The sequence below is a fragment of the Falco rusticolus genome, chromosome 9 (assembly GCF_015220075.1).
Source record: "Falco rusticolus isolate bFalRus1 chromosome 9, bFalRus1.pri, whole genome shotgun sequence".
Taxonomy (NCBI): Eukaryota; Metazoa; Chordata; class Aves; order Falconiformes; family Falconidae; genus Falco; species Falco rusticolus.
In genome coordinates, this window is record NC_051195.1 from 26,053,886 (window position 1) to 26,074,656 (window position 20,771).

Genomic DNA, 20,771 nt, shown 5'->3' on the forward strand with positions numbered 1-20,771 from the left:
AGTTCTTTTAAAGATCCAGTTGTACACACATTCACTGTTGTACAACTTGTGCTGCTTCAATTTTGCAGTGAGCTCTTATTTCTTAAATTGATCAGCCTCTCTTTTCATTTAGAAGAATAGCTTGCACTGCGAGTTTCTGTTTATAGTTTTAAAAATTTAGTAACTAAACAATAGACTGCTTCTGTTGCTCTCCAAAATTATTTTTTTTCTTTATAGGCATGCTTTATTATTTCCTGATGTACAGCATTAATTATTGTTGGTTGGGGTTCCCCCCCCCCCCCCTCAAGTCTCATCTGGAAATACCTCAAATGGAATAAATTTTAAATAATTATCCTTTTGGAATAACCTAAATTTCTGAACACTTGCAATGTCCTATTAATTCTGGCATTTTACTTCCAAGAGCAAGGCAAACCACTGCAAGGACAAATTAGAAAGAGTTAAGAAATCCTCACGAAATGAAGGACTGGCAGCTGAATATCCTAAATCTGATGGGCTGCCTTGTAGATTGGCATGGATGATGTCTCTGCCCATAAACAAACTTTAATCTCCGAAGCAGAAAGGAAAAGGGTTTAGTTTTAAGGCTGCCTCAGTGTGTCCATACCCAACAGTCCCTCTTATTCCTTTTTTTCTTTTTTCTTTTCCTTTCTGCCCTCTAGCGACCAACTAAGCATGTTTCTAAATAGAGTGTTCAAGCACTCCAAAAATACTTCTAAGTATCTCTTAGGGCAGGTCATGCCACTAACATAAATATGCTGCAAAGGTAGAGGTTATTGATATATCACAATTTACACTTAAAAAAAAAGTAGCAGTCAAATGTTTCCAAGCTGTTAATAGCTGAGTCTCTCAAGTGGTGCTAGTAACAGGTAGGTTATAGCCCCTCTGCTTCCTCTTGAAAAATCCCTTACACATATCTTAGTTGGGATTTGGCATATATTTCAGCTATGGTTTTCTAACCATACTATGGTACAGAAGACTGAATGAAAGCACTAGCTTTTACAGATTATTTTCTCATAAAATAATTAAACATATTAAAAAAAAAAAGTAGATTCATTTTATGTGGCATGAATCTCAAAAGTCAGTGTGAAGGCTATTAATATATCAATGCTAAAATATGCTGAGTTTGTGACTCATTGAATTCAAGGTTAATTGAATCCTGCCCATACAGTATAATATTTTTAAAAAGTTGTTTTCCTTCAAAGAGATCTGTGAATGTGCCACTATTTCACATTCAAGCTATCAGGAAGCCATACTGGAAAAGGAAGTCAGGCCGTAGGTAATTTAGAATAATAGTATCTTTTTGATATAATTACATGGAAAGAACTGGGAGTTTGTCACCCTGCTCTTTTTCTCACTCGGTTATTTTTTTTTTTATTGGCATTTGATAATTGCTTTTGCCAAGGAAAGAAATACAGAGTTTATAGTAAACTAGTGAAGAATTTTTCTAGTTTAAACTTCTTTAGACGACCTGGGGAGCAAGATGTGTTTTACGTACACAGATATTTACACTTCCACAGACTTTTAGATACACATTCTTTTACTGAGTTTTAAAATGGAAGCAGCCATGTTAATGCATTTGCCACTTCTGCTGCAGGCCTGAAGAAAGGTTTACAAACTGGAAAGCTTGTATACTTTTGCCAGCTATGCTAATGGGGCTAATAAAAGATACAGATGGCAGCACTGCAGGTCTTGTTTTCAGTCTGAGGAGCCCGCACGTAGAAAGGGTGGTTTTCATCGTGTGTACTTGGGAGAAGTGGGAAGGTCTGAGATGGCTGCAGGCCTATGAGCCACATCCCATGACAAGTTTATGCCAGAACGTTACAGCCAAATGCAAAGCAGTGGATGAACTAGTTATGTGTGACAAAGCTGATGGATAGAGGGACTCTGGTTGTAGCCTGGCTTTTGCCTGCCTGCCAACCACAGCTTGTCATTTAAGTGGTGATGGGGAGAAAAGCCAGTGGGATTACAGAAAATGGATGTGACCAAGGCATTGCGTGGGTGTCAAAGCATGTGGTTTCCCTGTGCTGGCTGCATTCTTCTGTTAAACTTCTACTGTGGATTAGTGTAAATTAGTAAATGAAACAGTGTGAGGACATAGGCAAAGGCATTGGACCTTGACCCCTTACTGTAGCATGGTTTTAGCCTACTACAGCTAGTAGTCTCCCCCGCAAAAAAAAAACAAAAAACACCTAGGTACAGTTTAGGCATTAGCATGGACCGGGGACAGGCAACTTGGATGTAACTGCCTTGTTTCAGAGGCAAGAGGAACTAAACTGTACAAATTAGCAGCCAGATCTCTTTCCTGGTTCTTAGGCCATTTAATTTACTGGTGTAACAGTAGTCTGCGAGTTCAATTGAGTTTGGAGGCACTTCCTGCCTTTGGAACAGGAAGCCACTGACCCTATTCAACTACCTTTTCCAAATTTAAGTGTTTTATTATGGCATGAGTGGGAAACCCCTTTTCAAAATTATTTCTAGTTAGTCCCATCTAAGCTCAAGCTTCCCCATCGCACTTGTTGGGCTCACAAGGGGAAAAGAGATGCCTTCTCCTCCAAACCCCTGAACCGGCTAGGTCAACTAATAGTATTTTCTAATATCAGTTTTGTGAGATTGAGAAAGCAAACTATGTAAATTATATTGCTTAAGTTTCATTTTATAGGTATTATGCAAGCACTTCCTTTTAAGTGACATATTTTGCTATGTAAAGATCATGAAGTCGTTAGCACCAAGATGCAGTCTTCTTACATGGGGTGGGGGGTGGGGGCAAATCCCTCAGTAGTTGCCACCTCCTAATCTACATTTGATTACTGTAAGCACTAAAGGAACAGTTCTATTCTTCCGGGACAAATCACTATCACTGCATTTGAGTTTTTGTGTTACACATCTTCCCTTAAAAATAAGTTGGCTGCAGGTTACAATGTAGTATCTCGTCATCCTTCCTCCCCAGCTTTGAAACAAACACACTGAAAAGTGTACTGAGAAACTGTTTCGCTTTAAGAAAAATCCAGTTTCAGGCCGTTTCCTCAGTAGCAAGCGCCTTGGGGGCGGAGAAGAAAGGCAGCACTGCGAGACAAGTTTCGTGCACTGGAAATGGCCGCCAGAGCGGGAGCTCCCTGGGTTCAAGGGCCCCGGGGCCCAGCAGCGCCGGCCGGGTAGTGCCGTACGGCCCGCCGCCCCCTCGGCCCCCGCACTCAGCCCGCGGCGGAGGCCGCGCCACGCCGCCGCCACCAGCCCGGGAGCGCCCGCCGCGCCTGCGCGCGCCGCGCCTGCCCAGCCTGTGAGGGGGCGCCTGCGCAGCGAGTCCGGCAGCGGTGCCGCCGCGGGCGCTCCGCCCGGATCCCTCCGCCGCGATGCGCCGGGCCCAGCGCTCCGCCCAGCGGAGCGTGGTGAGGGCTGCCGCCGCGCCGGGCCGCGGCCTGTGAGCGGGGCGGCGGGGGCTGCTCGGCCGGCATGGCGGGGCGGCGGTGTGCCGGTGGGGCGGCCGCCTTGGCCGAGGCGCCGGGCTGCGGCGGGGCGGCGGAGCCGGCTCGGGAGCTCTTCGAGGCCTGCAGGAACGGGGACGTGGAGCGGGTCAAGCGGCTGGTGCGGCCCGAGAACGTGAACAGCCGGGACACGGCGGGCAGGAAGTCCAGCCCGCTGCACTTCGCCGCAGGTACGGGCCTGAGGCCGCCATTACCGCGCCCGTGGGGAAGGGGGAGGCCGGGGGGCAGCCGCGCCGCGCCCGCTGCCGGGCCGCGTACGTCCGCCTCCCGCGGGGCGCGGGCAGGGCCGGGCCGCGGAGCAGCACCGGGTGTGCGGCCGCCGCAGCGGGGGGCCCGGGGCGCTTCGCCGCCGCCCGTCCCGCGTCTGGGGCCGCCTGTGGGCGCGACGCCCGCTCTGGCGTGGCTGCGTGGGTGTCACCCACGCGGCGGTGGCTGCTGCCGAGCGGTGCAGGTGGTGTCTTGTTGCTGTGGGTTTTGTTTCAGTAAACCTCAGCTGGTGTGGAGGACATTCGGGACTGGGGTTTGGGCTGTCCCTGTTGTGGCCTGTGAGCTCTGGCAGGTGACAGGGGGCCCAGGTTTTGCTGCCGTTGATGTCGGCAGGCCTGCTTGTTTTAGAATTTCACCCGTGAAGGGTGCCTGTCAGATAACACCGTCTCAAAGCTCTTTGCCTTACTTGACAAATAGACTTTGTTAATTCGGGACCGAGATACGCAAACAACTGACATCGCAGAACAACTGCTCTCACTGGCAGCAGGCCAGAGGATTGTATCCCACCTTTTCAGACAAAGACCTGACTGTGGCAGTTGTTTTCATGTTGTGTGTTTTGATTTCATTACCACGTTAGATGTAGGACCCCAAGGCTGGCAAGCTGCAAAAGACAGCAGCCTCTTTTCAGATAAACAATATGGATATCAGTAAAGATGTTTTGTTTCTTCACTTGTTTTGGAAGAGGTTTCTACTTAAGGTGTCCTTTCCTTGCATTCGGTAGACTTAACAGGTCTGAGTTTTTGAAAGCCTCTTCAGGACAGATGCATTTCACAGATTTAAGAAACTTCATTAACAAGAGAGCCCTGGAGACAACTTAAAATACCCTGTCAGAGGAATACAGTATAGCAGCTGTCTTTTTACATGCAGCAGTCCTGCCTGTTCACTAATAAACTCTGAACTTCTAAATAAATGAGTACATTTTACAGCATGTTGGAGGAGTGAGGGGGTTTCTTCTTTTTCCTTTTTTTTTTTTTTTTTTTAGTTTTTTTGTGTGTGTGCTTGAGCTCCTTGTGTGATGTAGTGATCTAGTTTATCTCTGTGGACAGGAGTGATCCATCTTGACTTTAAAGGACTCCTGATCTGTAGAAAGCTTATTCTTAAAAAAATGCATAGTAATAACTTCATGTAGTTGTTAGACTTTTAATGTTAAACAGGTTGGTGTGTAAATGGGAGAGGCCATTGCCATGCTTACATCTACTTCAGGCTTGATACAGAGAAATTAATTGTTCCTGTCACAAGACTGTAGGAGATGCCACAAGTTTCTGGTTAACATGTGACATAAAATACTTGTGTAATTTCTTGATTTAACACTCTTCCACTGCTCCAGGTAGAACTGCTGCTGTCAGCCTACCTGCGATAGGTGTGGTGTGAAAGATGGACATAAGTTAACTCCTGGATTTGGGGGTTTTTGTTTTGTTTTGCTTTGCTTTTTCCCCATTATTCACAACTGGAGTAATACTAACATCTTTTGTCTTCTGTCTCTAAAGGTATTACATTCCAGGAAGTAAAAGCAAAAGTCTGTTGTATTCTTGCTTTGTTTAGCCTAGGTGGCTAGGTGCTCTTCGAAAATTACATTACAAAACTTCTCTGACTAGTTTCATTCAGTTTTAAGACTTGTTTATGGAAGAGGTGGAGCCGAAACATGAAGATAGGTTTCATATTGCCCTTCTTTTTCTAGTGGCATTCTGGGTTCTGAACTTGGGTTCTATTTTTTAAGTCTTTTCCCAGATCTTACCTAGCAATTTAAAGAAATAAAAAAATTCCCGTCTTTCCATGTGTCATTTTGTAAAGGTGGATTTTAAAATATATTTTAATTTATTAAAAAAAAAAACCCCAAAGAACTGAATGTTCTCCTTGGGCATGTGTCATTATCAGAAGTAGTACATATTGGGATCTTGGTAAAGGTTGTTCTTTGGATTTTGTAGTACACAGTTATGTTTGTGTGTATAAGTTGTTCTGAAGCTTAAGTCCTCTCTCACCATAAGCTGCATAGACTTCCTCAAGTCAATCCCTTTCATCACAGTGTATGTCAAACTTGAAAATATCACAAAGGTTTAGGGACTTGGCAGGAACCAAAATGCCCTTCCTACAAACTAAAATTGTTTGAAAATACAAACACCCGGAGTAGGGGGGAGGAATTGGAGCTCAGTTGTTTCTGTTAGCTTTTTATCCCATCAAAATTAGGTTAAGGTCAATGATGATACAACAGTGACTGTAAAGAAATAAATATTTTTAATAAAGATACACAGTTACAAGTTTCTATTATGATTAATATTCAAGATTTGTCAGCTGAAAGATTGTGACTTTTTGGGGAACAAGTACAGTGAGCTGCTCATCTGTCATAGATGATAGAAGAGTCTGGAGGCCACGAGTAGCCCTTCTACTTTGCTGTAAGAAGTAAATGTTCACGATGTTGAGACATTTTACCTTGCACAGTTGCAAGCTGTGATACCAGCTAGTTGGTCTTTTGGTGGAAACTCAAGAGCCAGAATAACCCACCACCCCTTAAAAATGACAGGTATGTGTGGTTTTTTTAAAGGTGCTGGAATAGTTTTTGCAGCAGTGAACTGACAGCAAAGAGGAACTGTTACTCTAGGTACACATACATCCTTAAAAAAATGATGAGACAATACTTCTTTTCATATATGGTGCCCTCTTTTACACATGGTTCCACAAGGAAGTAAGGAATCCCTGCTGTGCAGTCAGCGTGAAGAGAAATTACAAAAACTGGTGTGATGCAAATGAGCTCAACATTAAAATAACTACAGACAGTTTAGTGGTGTTGCTGTACTTAGGGTCTTTTCCAAACAGATGCAGGCTTTGCACAGAGAGAAGCTACGGGTTGTTCATGAACTTTATCTGATTGAACCTATGTAATAAACAGAATTCACCTGGATGCCCTCTAACACCTATAATGAGGTTTACTACAGCTGATTTCCAATTACACTATTGATTCCTGCTAAGGCTGGTGGTTTACGTTCAAAATCAGGGCTGTACATCAAAGCTTTGCGGGACAGGAATGCATTATGTACAAGAATGAGTGGTTTACCTACCAGACCTGTAACCTCTGGACAGAGAATTTGGTCAGAGGCTTTCTAACATAACTAATGCAGTTCTTGAAAACATTTTTTGGTACTGGAAGATACCAAACAGCCTGTCATCAAGTAACAGCTTTGTTGATGCATTTGCAGGACTGTGGCACTTGTGAAAAGAGTCATCTGAGTAGATCCTCAAAGAATTTAGCAAATTTTGAGTATACATTCAAACTAGAAGCAGAAATTTTTGAAAGTTTGAAGAAGAAAGAAAAAATCAGGAGGCCACATTGAAGAAAAATAACTATTAATAATATATAGTTATGAAAGCTAAATTTATTTAAGAATGAGAAATATGCTGCATGTAATTTACTATATAGACAATATGGCTGCATGGGTATATGTTGTGTAGGTGGGTACTGGTTGTTTTTTTTTTTTTTTTGGCAGCAGAAATATGCATGCACAGTGAATATGGCTTACTGTGTCTGTACACATAAATACATATGATCCAGTTCTCATCTCAAGTGTGAGATGTTCGTGTTCTCTGTCAGGATAGGCAAAGTGCCTTCTATTTAGTTGTAAGGTGGGTAACTAATGCTGAGACTCAAAAGTGAATTTGCTGTACAGCATGTGGTTCTATCATAGTCAAGGTGCTAGCGAGCAAGATTTGTTATTAGTAATGTATTTTGAAGAATTGAAATACATCACCAGTATAGTCTTGTGGCTGTTACTTGCAAATACCTTGAAGTTCATTCTGGGACTAAAAAGTTTCACAGAAAATTATTTTTATAATAATCAGAAATCTGTGGGGAATGTGGTTCCTTACCAGACTTCTGAGGGAAGATAGAATTTGAAAAAAGGCTTTTCTGAGTAAGTTTCCTGGCCTCTTCATCTTTGGCATGTACAGCTTGTATATGAGATTTCTCAGCAAGTAGCATCCAGAAATTACTTAATAATGGCAGTTTTCAATTTTGAATTTTGAAAAATAGCAAAGGTGAAAGTGCTTGCTTCAGGATTTCGGTTGGTGTCAGGCTGGGGGGATTTACTGAACAGTCGGGTTTAGTGCAGAACATGCTGTGAAAAAGTTCAGTTGCAACTAAGCTAAAACTACAAAGTTGTAACTAAAATGCTGACACTTCTGCTGTGGTCACTCAGATGCTGGGTAGTTATCAGGAATAAACATAATTTCTAGGTTACAGTTGCAGGGACTTATACCTACCTGGGGGTGTTCCATGGATGATTTGTAACTAAGTTTAAATTTCCTACCATCTGAGTATGGCTGATGCTGACTACTGTGGGATGATTCAGTCTGAGGGAAAAGTTCAAGACTTCATCCCCGCCCAGTTCTTGATCTCTTCAGCAAAGTGGTTTGCAACTCAGATGTTTCAAGCCAGGAAGGCCAAGTCCTGCACACACATGTTATTTCCCAGAAGGTACTTGGCCCAAGTCTGATAAATACCAACACATGGGTCTTACCTGCCCTACTAATCCCTGAGACCCAAAGAGACCTACGTGAAACCCTTGAGGGATTTCTGTGGGCAGTGGCCTTTGGAACATAAGGGCGTCATGGCTACAAGCAGAAGTCTGAAGTCATTCTGGCCTTGTGAAGGTATTGGAGAAAACACAGATACAGTTTGTTGTCCTGGTTCATTTGCTGTTGTAGAAATGTGCAAGATACAGCTGAAATTAAATAATAGTAGCTATATAATTGTTTTATAAGAGCAGTTGCCTTATTAACGGTATGTCTAGCCCCAGATGTACAAGTGGGCATATTTTTTAACTGTCTGCTAACTTGAATGATAGGTTTGTTAAAAAAAGTGCCACAGAATATGTAAGAGCATTTTTGTGCTTCAGTTGTGATCAAATATTTATAATCATTTTAGACATCACTGAAAATAGGCTTTATGAATATCTTTTAAGTTATGGTTGTGCATACTCATATAATAAATTTCTTTAGTAGAGAATGGTTTCAGATAAACTTCTTATGTCCCTAAGTGTTTTCTTAAGTGAACATTTCAAAGGTGGAAACTGTGTGCGTATTACATTAATTATTCCTTAGAAAACAAATAGCCATGCTTCTAGTTTTAACTTGAGAGCAGTGCTGCTTACTTGATTTTTTTGTAAAAAAACAAGCAACTTGTTTCTGTAAAATGCAATTTGTGTTCCGTGAATCTTTTTTAAAAAGCTTAGGACATAAATTGCATATGCATTGGTTTGTAGCCAGTCTCATCCTTACTCCTCCCAGGGATCATCTATTGGTCCATCCACAAACTGGCTGTGAGTTGGCAGAGTATCATACAAAATATTGTTCAGATTAATAGCCATATAAAATTACTAAAAAAGAGAAGTTTGTTGTTTTAATCTCTGTATGTGGGACAGGGAATTCTCTTACCCCACTCTGACACCTTTCCTTCCTTTATCTCTTCCAGGTTTTGGTCGGAAAGATGTAGTTGAATATTTACTTCAAAGTGGTGCCAATGTCCACGCACGAGATGATGGAGGCCTTATTCCCCTTCACAATGCTTGCTCTTTTGGTCATGCTGAAGTTGTCAATCTTCTCTTGCGGCACGGTGCAGATCCTAATGCTCGGGATAACTGGAATTACACTCCCCTTCATGAAGCTGCTATTAAGGGCAAGACAGATGTCTGCATTGGTAATTTTCTACCACTCATCCTGTGACCAACATCTCTTCTCACTGTGAAAAATCAAAAACTTTTTAAAGACCATTTATACTCTGTGAAGCTATGGCTGGTATAAGGATTAAATGTACACATCTTTCATAAACTTGAATTCATATGCCAGATTTAGAAGAAACAAGGTTTTAGATCTGTTTTTGATAATTGCCCAAGTATAAAGATTCATATTGACATAATGAGGAAGGAGCTTTAGAGTGATGTGATGGAACTAGATGCTCTTCTACTTCAGCCTAGATTCTTCTGCTGCCTTCTGCCGCTGCTCACAGTGTAGTGGAAAGAACAAAACTGGTTTCAGTAATGGATTCATTCTGTCTCTATGTGTAGGAGCCATGTTAAATTAGTTAAGGATAGGAGCTAAACTTAATTATATTGACCACCTGTTTTGTCTACACAGTTCTTAAGAGTTAGGAAAAGGCAGAAAGTTAGATATGTCAAGAATAATTTTTTGATTGCGTGGTTTGCTCTCCTTTCTTAAGGAGCAGATCTGGAAAGTTGTATATGTAGCACTGTCTGATTGGCCCCAAAATGAGTGCAAAATGCAGGGCCTGTTACTGCTGTGTGCAGTTCAGGGCTTAGTCACTCGTGGGTTTGAGGCAGCATGCTCTGAAGCTGATGTGAAGTAGCTACTGGTTTTTGTAGTGTCTGTCAGTCTTTCAACTGATATTGAGATTGCCTCCTGCCAGTCTGTGATTTCTGCTCTGCTTTTTTCTTGTAAAATGTGTCTGGGCATGTTTCACTAGTTAAACTGTTCGCAGGTGACATTAAGGAATTCTGACAGTAAAAATTTGAGAGGGGAAGTTAGGATCAGTAACTGGATGTTTCTTTTGTTGCTTGCAATTTACAGTAATGATACATTTCATAAGCCTTGTCTTGTAGAATTGTTGTCTCATGGAAAACTTTGGCATTTTATAGTACTGCTGCAGCATGGTGCTGAACCAACCATCCGGAACACAGATGGAAGAACAGCTTTGGATTTAGCAGACCCGTCTGCAAAAGCAGTGCTGACTGGTAAGCGATAATCTTTAGATTACATTATGACTAATAACAGTCAAATTAATGTAACACTTTATTTTAGTTTTTGTCTTTCTGATATTGCTTCTGTCTTTTGTAATTCTAAATAGAAATTCCCATATGGCCTTCATCATCTCAGCTGTGGGATGTGTTCTGATTAAATAGTTTATTGTGCTAGTTCAGTAATGGACTGTGAGATTTTTAACACTTATGTTCTCTAAAATTTTAGAAGAGGAGCATAAGTAGCAGACTACATATGTAGGTACTCATTTAACAACTCCCTTTTGTCTTCCAGGTGAATACAAGAAAGATGAACTCTTAGAAAGTGCCAGGTATGCATGTTTGGAAAATATCTGGAATTTAGTTATATTTTCAGAATGGTATGTAATGTGTGTATATGTGTGTGTATATATATATAGGCTTCTGAGCTGGCATTCCATCTAGATGCTAAGCTTTGGCTGTTATCTGTGAATAAAGTTACAAAACCAGTTACATAAATGCATTTTTGCTTTCCCTTTAATGCTGGCAATACGGAAGTGAATGTGTTACTTCAGATCTGCTGAACATTATAGCAAGGAAAAATATAAAAACATAACAAGCTACTAAAAACTGGAATAAAAATATTTCTGCTTATTTCATATCTTGTTTTTCAGGAGTGGAAATGAAGAAAAGATGATGTCTCTTCTTACACCATTAAATGTTAACTGTCATGCAAGTGATGGCAGAAAGGTATTTTTGTTTGAAACCTCATTTAAAATGAGTTCATTCTTACATGTTTTACCGTCACTGTTTGACCAGTTTTTAAGAATGTTAAACATAGAATCTATCTATTTTCTTTAATATATGTGAGAAAATAAGATTGTAGCTTTCTAGCAGCTGGCTGATGGTTTTTGTTTGTTTTTAATCATAAAAGGACTAATTAGGTATTTCCATCTAGGAGCAATAAACAGACACCTTTTCAGTTGGATCTAATGCTTGACCTTCATATCTGCAGTGATGAAGAAGGAAGCCTTTTCATAGATTATTGTTGCAAATGCAAAGAGGTGCACACAGGCCCCTTATTTGCCATATACCTTAGGCAAGTTATCGTAGCTGTTTCAAGAATGAGCTATTCATTCCTATAAGTATTGGTAAAAAACTATGTGAAAAATATTCAAAATCTCTATTCTAAAAAATCATGATTGTCTCCTGGGTTCAGCCCCTAGCCTACCAAAGGTTCATATTACTGAATATCAGTTTGTGGTGTCCTTGTTGTTCTCATTAAGTATATTTACTCAGTCACTTAAGTTTCTTTTTCAAATTACTTTCCCTGTCCAGGATTTTGTGGTAAGATATTGGGATCTCCAAAACACCTATGCATTTCTGTTTTCTTATCTTCTAGCTCTGAGACTCATCCTCTAGGAACTGTACAGACCCGGTTCAGTTGACGGGTTTTTAAATGAAGAGGATAAGATTTCTCTTCACTAATTTGTAGCTCTGCTCTTGATGCTGCTGATGGGAATGCTGGAGTGGGTTTTCTAGAAAAGATCATAAAGCAATTATCTGACTGCTCTGTAGAGTGTGAGAATTTAGAAGATTGTTTCCCCCATGCCCCACTAACTTACTACACTCACAGATGTGCGTAACAATCTCTCTTGATAATTTCCTAACTTATTGGTAGGGAGACCTCTTTATAATTTAGCAGTCATTGTTTCTAATAGCCATCTTATTTCCCCTTTCACGAAGGACATAGTTTGTCCTAGCAAAATATGCTAGTATGCTAGTATAGGTATGGTAAGCTAAAAGACAAAAATGGACTGCAGGCATCAAAAATCCTTTAAGAGGGTCTTTGTTGCCAGAATGTATTGGTGATGGTGTAAATTCAGGATTTGTGTTTATGATGATTGTGAGAGTAGTCAGTAAACAATGAACATAGTTATCAAATGTTTGGTTCAAGCACTCTCTTTTAATGTTGCAAGTGTTTTAAGGATTTCAGTAATTAGTACCATTAACAAGTTTTGAAAAAAAAAATAAAATCAACCCTTGATTTTGTGTTACTGATTACTTCTACATTCTGTCATTTCAGTCTACTCCTTTACATTTAGCAGCTGGGTATAACCGTGTAAAAATAGTACAGCTCTTGCTGCAACATGGGGCTGATGTACATGCAAAGGATAAAGGGTAGGTTCATTTTTCCTTTGTTTGGAATAAACATAATTTGTTTAAAATTGAGATGAAGTAAAGGATAGTAATACTATTTTAACGCTGAAGAATTTCTAACCTGAGACAATTACGTCATCTTTAACCTTTCCGTTGGGACAAAAATGTAAAGTGTAAAGGCTTAAGACTTGTGAGTCCAAATTGAGCTGAACATAGAACATGTGCCTTTTAGGTATCACTAGCCAAATTATTATCTCTTGTTTAATAAGGTATGTTCATACACCACTGTGAAGTCAGCATTATTTTGATGATTGAAGCAGTCTTAATTTTCTTTCTACTTTTAAGTTTCTGTTGCAAAGAATGTGATAAAAAATGAAGATCTGTTTCCCAGAGGTTTTATTTGGTTATTATGTCAGGAAGTGTAGTGAAATACAGATGCACTAAGTTTGTTTAGTTACATAAAATATAATGAAAACCCTATTTTTAAAATATGTATTTAGGCACATGAAAGATTATGGAAAGCAAAATCTTACTCCTCCTTTTTCCTAGGATCACTTCACAGCTACATAAATAGCTGCCTGATCAGACAGTTTTAATTGTCCCCTTGGGGTTGGAATTCACTTTTGTCTTTTCTCCCTTACTAGCCCAGTGAAAGAATTCACTTGGGGCAATTTCTCGCTTGCTCCCAAGTTCCAAGTTTGAGAGAGTATGAAGCTGGCTTTAAAACCTCTGCAGCTCTGCTGTTACTGTAGAATATCTTACAGTTACTTAACCATTAGCCAGTAAGACTTGTTTAGTTTCCAAGGGAGGAGATAATCTTATGGCAGTGTTCTTGTGAAAAAGGAAATAATTACTGTCAGTCCTGAAAATCCCCTGCAGATAGTTCTTCCTGCTTAGGGTTTCAAGTCTGAGCGGAACCATTTTGTTGCAGTAAGTGCAGTTAATTTCTCATCTTCCGATTATTTTAAACATTCACTGTTCTGAAAAATGATGACAGGATTTTCTGGGTTCTTCTCCAGCTTAGTGTTTCCTCTCAACTTAATTTGAACATCTCTGACACTATTTGTGTAAAATGTTCAAGGTGCAGCACAGTACCATTTGCAATGTTGCAAGAAGCATTTGGAACTGAAATACACATACTAAGACAATCATTCTTCCCCTTTCTCTCCTATGTAGAGATTTGGTGCCACTTCACAATGCCTGTTCCTATGGTCATTATGAAGTAACAGAGCTTCTAGTAAAGGTTGGTCTTTGAAGAGATTAAATTGCATATTACTAAATAAGAACAGTTTATAATAGAGTAATGCAAGTGGCATATTTTTTTTATATTGTACTGAAATTACAAAACTTAAAGAATGATAGATTGCTTTTGCTGTACATCTTGGTTAATGATTATTAAGATGGAGCTACAGAATCTTCTGCTTGCAAGGAAGCTTTTTCTTTATAAATGTGCTTTCTGGTTTTAACTCTTTCTGCTCCAAAGTTGAATGTTTTTATATTGCCAAGTAAGTACTTCTTATCTCAGCCTTCCCCCCTCACCCAAAATCCACCAAAACCAGCAATATTGTGAGTTTGACAATAGAAAAGCATTTCAGAAGACAGCATATTAAAAGGTTTTTGAAAAGAATGCTGGTAAAGATTGTAAATGTTATAAAATGAAAGAGTAATCAGTCTTTTGAGGGAGTGAACTTTACAACATCAATTCTGGCCCTGAATTGTAGCCTTAACTCCAAAGAAAGAAAAATGTGTCAGTTTTTCTAACATAAGCGAGCTCACAGAACTGAAGTGGCTTACCTGGGTTATGTTAATCTTTAAGATAGAATATGATGCATATTACGGTAGTGGCTCAAAGGTGTAGCCTGCATATATCTGTGAGTGTTGTGCAGCAGGGGACTTTTGAACTATGCCTATTCTTCGCTGTTACAGCAGAACATGGTCATTATAACAGCTGAGGGTGTTCTGTTAGGTAACTCTAGATCAGGGGTCCTCAAACTTAGGGCCCGCGGGCCAGATACAGCCCCCCAGGGTCCTCAGTCTGGCCCCCAGTATTTACAGAACACACACACACACCCCCCGCTGGGGGTTCGTGGGGGAAACCAAGCAGCCGCAGATGACTTCGTCCACGCGCCGGCCCCCTGTTTAAAAAGTTTGAGGACCCCTGCTCTAGATGTTTGGATGTTCAGAGAATAGCTGTTGTTGTTCTGTCCTGTATGTCTCACTCCCTACTGATCCCATGTGTCTATTTGTTTAGCAAAAATTTAAAAATCATTGGAAGAAGCATATATAGTAAGTATAAATAGTCAGGGGGTTAATATTTTTTTTTCTGTTACTTGAGAGGCCAATTGTAAAGTGAATCTTTACAGTTGTGGTACTAGGTAAAAGAAATTCTGCCTTTTGACTAGACACTACTGTGTATCTTAACTGTTATATTTCTGTGAACCTTGACTTATTTTTTGCAAAGCACTATGGATTTAACAGGAGCAATGGGAAGGAGCATGTCTTATCAGAATTGCTTACAGACAGAACTCAAGATGCATACAGAATGTTACTGGAGAATAATTACGCAGATATTAATCATCCAAGAATATTACTTGCAGAACCTTGTAATTACATATTCTGAATTGAAGTCAACTTTTGCGTGCCTGTCTCTTTCTAGCATTCGTATCTTGGAGAGTGTTGATAGAACGTGTGTTTATCTTAGTGCAACTGTTAACTCTAGACTTTCTCTAGAGTGACAAGAAACAGGAGCTTGATCAAAGGTGATTCAGAGTGTATGAATTAGGCTCTTTCTCTGATCTGACCTGTAGCAGAGCTACTCTCCTTTTAGAGATGCTGGGGAAAGCCTGAAGAGACTAGCCGGCCTTTGGGTTCTTTGAATGTACCTGTGAGATGCTAGAGGATTAAAAACTGCAGCGTGCTGAAATGTTGTGTTATATTGAAAATGAACATCTAGAGAATGTCTTGGATACAGATTGCATACACGCATTGATTTATTATTTTTTTTTTAATTATTTTAAGTCTACTGCATTGAAACTAATGACAGAAGTCTTTTTTCTAATGATCTGGTTTTGATATTGCACTTTTTTTACCGCTTTCCCTTTCAAGCATGGAGCATGTGTGAATGCGATGGACCTGTGGCAGTTCACCCCTCTGCATGAAGCAGCTTCTAAGAACAGGGTGGAAGTATGTTCACTTTTGTTAAGTTATGGTGCTGACCCAACACTGTTGAACTGTCACAACAAAAGCACCATTGATTTGGCTCCAACACCCCAGTTAAAAGAGCGATTAGCATGTGAGTATAAAGTGAGATCAGTTCTACAGTTATAGATTGTAATGTGTGCTTAGGTTCCCTAGACAGTGACCTGCCAGAAGCCAGATTTGGAAATTGCTTACACTTTCCAAGCAATTGTGCAATGTTGGACAGTACATTTCACTGTTTATAATTTGAGATTGCTAATTTTTCTGAATATAGGCATTTAAAATAATTTTATTGTCAGTTTTATAGTCATGTGGTTGTGATGGGTTTTGTAGCTTTTCTTTGCTAAATAGACATGCTTTCCCTCACAACCTTGCCAGTACACTTTCATTTTCCATACTTGCTCCTGTCACTGCATCAAGACTGTTGAAATACTCATTTTTATTCCGCTGTATTTTGTTTGAAGAAAAGAAAAAACGTAACTGTTTAGAATGCTGAGTATGTTTGAGTATGCCATAGTCGCTGAAAGTTCAAAGAAATTAATGAAAGGCTTTGATTTTTTTTTTTTGTCCAGAAAACTCAAGTAGTTGAAAAGAATGCCATCAAATTCTGACCTTGAGTGGTCCAACAATAACTTTCTGGGATATGTACAAAAATTATCAGTAAATACTACATTAGGCTTCATGCTAGCATCTAGAAATGGTTTTACTAAAGAGGTCAGAAATAGAGACGTGTATATACTTGAATTGGTTCATACGTGAGGAGTGGAACCTAGAACAGTGGTGAGTGAAACAGGTCTTCAACCAGTTTGGATGTCTCTGGCTTTGGTTTTGAAACAAAAGTGTATTTCTTTAGTGTTTTGGCTTAGGTAAAAAGTTCTGTCAAGTGATGTAAAAGCTTAAGTCAGAGTTGGAAATGTCTGCACCGTGGTCTACTGAATAAAATGAGTATTTTTATGTAACTGAAAGAAACAATCCTCTTGCGTCTTCTCAACTGAAGGAGTGTAACTTTCTGGTATGTATTTATTTATTTTTAAAGATGAATTCAAAGGTCACTCACTGCTGCAGGCTGCAAGAGAATCAGATGTGGCTCGTATAAAGAAACACCTTTCTTTGGAGACAGTGAACTTCAAACATCCTCAAACACATGAGACAGCATTGGTAATATCTCAGGATTTTGTCATTATTTTGCATATATTGTGGCTGACCTAAACTTACTAGCTAATACTTTAGAACTAAAAATTTCAGTGTCAAACAGTGTAATTAAGACCAGCCTGGAATATCCAGTTTTTAGCTAAACAAATAACACTAATATTTTGTTCTTAAGGTTTATGTTAAGACTAGTCTAAATCACTTGTTTAATTTAGGTTGTCTATATGACTGTTTTTCTGTAGGATAGTCTAGTTTTAAGCAACAGCGAGCTACATATGTTAGCTTTGTTTGTAAAGCTTGAAGGTTTCCAGCAATTAGTGGAGAGGGAGCTCTGGAAGATACCAGAGCCCAATCCAAAAGCCCATGTGGAATCTCCCAAATTAATAATCTTCTACTTGTGAGGTGGTTTTTTTTCTTTTTCCTGTGGGCTTTGCACACAATCAGCTCTTAACTGCCAGCTGATTAGCAAGCACCAAAACCTGTATATATTGCTAGCTAGTTGTTAACGCTACGATGTTTAATATTCTCAGCACTGTGCTGCTGCATCTCCATATCCTAAGAGAAAACAAGTATGTGAATTGCTGCTGAGGAAAGGAGCCAACATCAATGAAAAAACAAAAGAGTAAGTGGTTACAAAGGAATACTCTTTTAAGTGTTTAGAAGATTTTGCAAAATACATTGTGAGTTTGTTTTTTGGTTTTTTTTTTTTTTAAGCTTCTTGACTCCTCTGCATGTGGCATCAGAAAAGGCTCATAATGATGTTGTTGAAGTAGTTGTAAAACATGAAGCTAAGGTATGAGTTACTATTTATACTTTTGTGTGTGTTGAGCTTTGCCTGCTATATAGGTTTTCATGCTGTGAGAATGAACAGCTGAGTAGACAGACTTTTCTATATTAATTCATTTTGGAAGGTTGTAGGTTTATATACTTAAGACATAGGCCATCAATTCATCAGTACAGCCCTATACATTGAGGCATCATTGTTGTTTTGGCCCTATTTTATAAGAAATGTTGACGTAGCTCCTCTTGCGGTTAACTGAAAGCTTGTAGCGTGTCTTATTTGGCGCTTCATTGCCCAGCAGTAGTAATGAAATGCTTAAGGAAAAAAAGTAGGGGTTATATACAAAAAGCAGGAAGCTAGAATGAACTATATAACAGGTAGACTTTGTGTGATCTTCCATGCAGTAAAAATTACAATGAAGGCAAAATGTTAAATCGTTACACAGTGTTTAGTTCGAATTTCCACCAAACAAAAAGTGGAAAGGATATACTCTCTGTAATGCTTGAATCCTCCAAAACTCAAAGTTTCATATCTCTCTCTCTTGCGGAAATTTGTTTACAGCCTGACTGCCGTAAAGTTTTCAAATCAGTGATCAGAACCAGCGGAGCAGTAGGGAATACAAATAACCTTTGGGTGCAGAGTTACAAATTAAATACGCCTTGACTGAAACGCATAGGAACTCCTCAATCCAAAAAACCACAAAAAGTCAATGCAGGTAGAAGCTGTACTATGTGTTGGCACTGTTTGTGCTGCCATGAGCAAAGTAATGGCCTGCTTCTGTATGTGGCAAAATTGCTGTAACTTGTTTGTTATGCTGGATTATTCACATGCCTCTAAAAGGGGGCAATTCTTCCTCAGTAAATGGAGTTACAACTTTATGAACTGCTTTTGTTAAAATTTGGTCTTTTGAAATGGCATGACCTTGGGAAACATGCTGAATATCTTGTTTTAATGAAAGTAAGAATACTTGTGAAATACTCCCAGTCAGCAATGAAAACAGCTTTAATATTAAGTTTTGATGGTAGCGTTTCTTGTCTGTGTTGTTATTATTTTTAGGTTAACGCGCTGGATAATCTTGGCCAGACCTCTCTTCATAGAGCAGCACATTGTGGTCATCTTCAGACTTGCCGGTTGCTGTTGAGTTCTGGATGTGATCCTTCCATTGTGTCTCTGCAGGGCTTTACAGCCTTACAAATGGGGACAGAAAGTGTGCAGCAGCTACTGCAAGGTAAAACGGATTTATTCAAGATCCACTTCTTAAGTGATGTGCTTCATTGTACTTGCTATTTCAAGTGGTGTCAAGAAATAATAGTGAACACAAGTCCAAAAAAAAAAAAAAAGGTACTTTCTACAAAAGGCCGTACTGGGTTGTGCAATTCTTACTCTTCAACCACATGCACAAGGAGAGTGCCTGCTCTAGGTGTAGTTAACAGTATCATTTACTTTCTAGTGTTCAGCTACACAGGTTGTCAGAGATGCTCGGAACGTTCATGCTGTTAGCCATCTGGACTAATTCTGGAAAAATCCTGATGTGGAGGGGCGGGGAATCTTTTTAGCCATCTGGACTAATTCTGGAAAAATCCTGATGTGGAGGGGCGGGGAATCTTTTAAGTAGAAAATTAGTTTTAAAAGCAAAGATAGCTGCTTTGCATTTGTGAGCAGAGACAACACGGTATCTGGATTTTCAAAAGTATGGCTTGGACATCATACAGATTGGTAAGCTTCTTGATGTATTCTGAAACTGAAATAAGAATGTTTAGTTGGTCCCACAGTACTTCAAAATAGATAGGAAGCGTGTTGCTGAAGGCAACTTTGCAAACACTGTTGGAGCTAATAGCTACAGTTGTAGACAGTAAGAAAAGACAAAACTTGTCTGTAATTGGTTACCCTTTTTTTAAGGGACATCCTTGAAATACTCAAATGATTTCCTGTCTTGACAAATTCTTTCAACTGCACGCACTTACCTGTCATGTAACCTCATTTATTTTCCAGAAGGTATCCCATTAGGTAATTCTGATGCAGATAGACAGTTGCTGGAGGCTGCAAAGGCTGGAGATGTGGATACTGTAAAAGTAAGCTTAAACTTGTCCTAAAAATAAGAGAGAATTCTATCACAAATTATAATTTCTCAAAACAAGCAATCAAACAGCCCTTCACTGGCTGCTTTGGAATTGTGATCCCTGTCGTAAAACCTTTGTATTGCACAGATGTTACAGATGACAAAATGTAATGTTCACCACCTCCAGAAGTTTGTCTTACACAAAAAGTGTAAATGAGTCAGAGGTGTGGATTTGGGAGGGGGGGTGTATTTAATTATTTTTTTTCTTGGGACACAATCTGGGAAAAGTAAAGATTTTATGTGAAAATAACTAAAGAAATAAAACTTCAATGAAAGCAGTTTTTCAAAATCAGATGTGTATAACAACATTCTATGACTAAATTAAGTGTGCCAACACTGTGTATAGTGATGTATGTTTTGTTGTGGTGATTTTACAGAAACTATGTACAGTTCAAAGTGTGAACTGCAGAGATATTGAAGGACGTCAGTCTACACCTCTTCATTTTGCAGCGGGATATAATAGGGTATCTGTTGTCGAGTATCTTCTTCAGCATGGAGCTGATGTGCATGCAAAAGATAAGGGGTAAATACTCAAATGTGTATTTTCTTGGCAATTGCAATTGCTGATATCTGTCAGCTCTTGAATATTGCTAGCTGATAAGCATCCCAGCTTTCTTCAGACATTCAATTTTATTTTTTTTTTATTTTTATGGAACGTTCTGTTAGAACGAAAATGTTCAGAATATCCACAAAAGCATTCTGCAGCATTTGAAACTAGAGCATCAAGAATTTCTCTGGCCCTGTGTTTTTAATTCTCTTCAGTGCCACTGCTGATGGCATTTTTACCACTTTGGCAGTAGATATTCCTACTATATAAAGTCTTTGTTACGGTTTGATTATTGAAGGTGGTTGGGTTTTAAGTTTATATCACTTTGAAAAAAGACCCAACTTTTAAAAGA

The 20,771-nt window shown here is 39.4% G+C and overlaps 1 protein-coding gene across 1 annotated transcript in view; it reads left to right on the plus strand.

The window, feature by feature from the left end:
- Positions 1-3,299: 3,299 nt before the first annotated feature.
- Positions 3,300-20,771, plus strand: part of TNKS2 (tankyrase 2) — a 33,970-nt gene continuing 16,498 nt past the window's right edge. The window contains exons 1-14 of the mRNA XM_037399403.1: positions 3,300-3,649; positions 9,208-9,432; positions 10,388-10,483; positions 10,782-10,818; positions 11,140-11,215; positions 12,552-12,646; positions 13,802-13,868; positions 15,731-15,917; positions 16,860-16,981; positions 17,503-17,594; positions 17,687-17,765; positions 18,810-18,981; positions 19,746-19,825; positions 20,250-20,395. Of these exons, the coding sequence (XP_037255300.1) occupies positions 3,448-3,649; positions 9,208-9,432; positions 10,388-10,483; positions 10,782-10,818; positions 11,140-11,215; positions 12,552-12,646; positions 13,802-13,868; positions 15,731-15,917; positions 16,860-16,981; positions 17,503-17,594; positions 17,687-17,765; positions 18,810-18,981; positions 19,746-19,825; positions 20,250-20,395 (1,676 nt within the window). The 5' untranslated portion in view covers positions 3,300-3,447. The remainder of the gene's footprint in view (positions 3,650-9,207; positions 9,433-10,387; positions 10,484-10,781; positions 10,819-11,139; positions 11,216-12,551; positions 12,647-13,801; positions 13,869-15,730; positions 15,918-16,859; positions 16,982-17,502; positions 17,595-17,686; positions 17,766-18,809; positions 18,982-19,745; positions 19,826-20,249; positions 20,396-20,771) is intronic.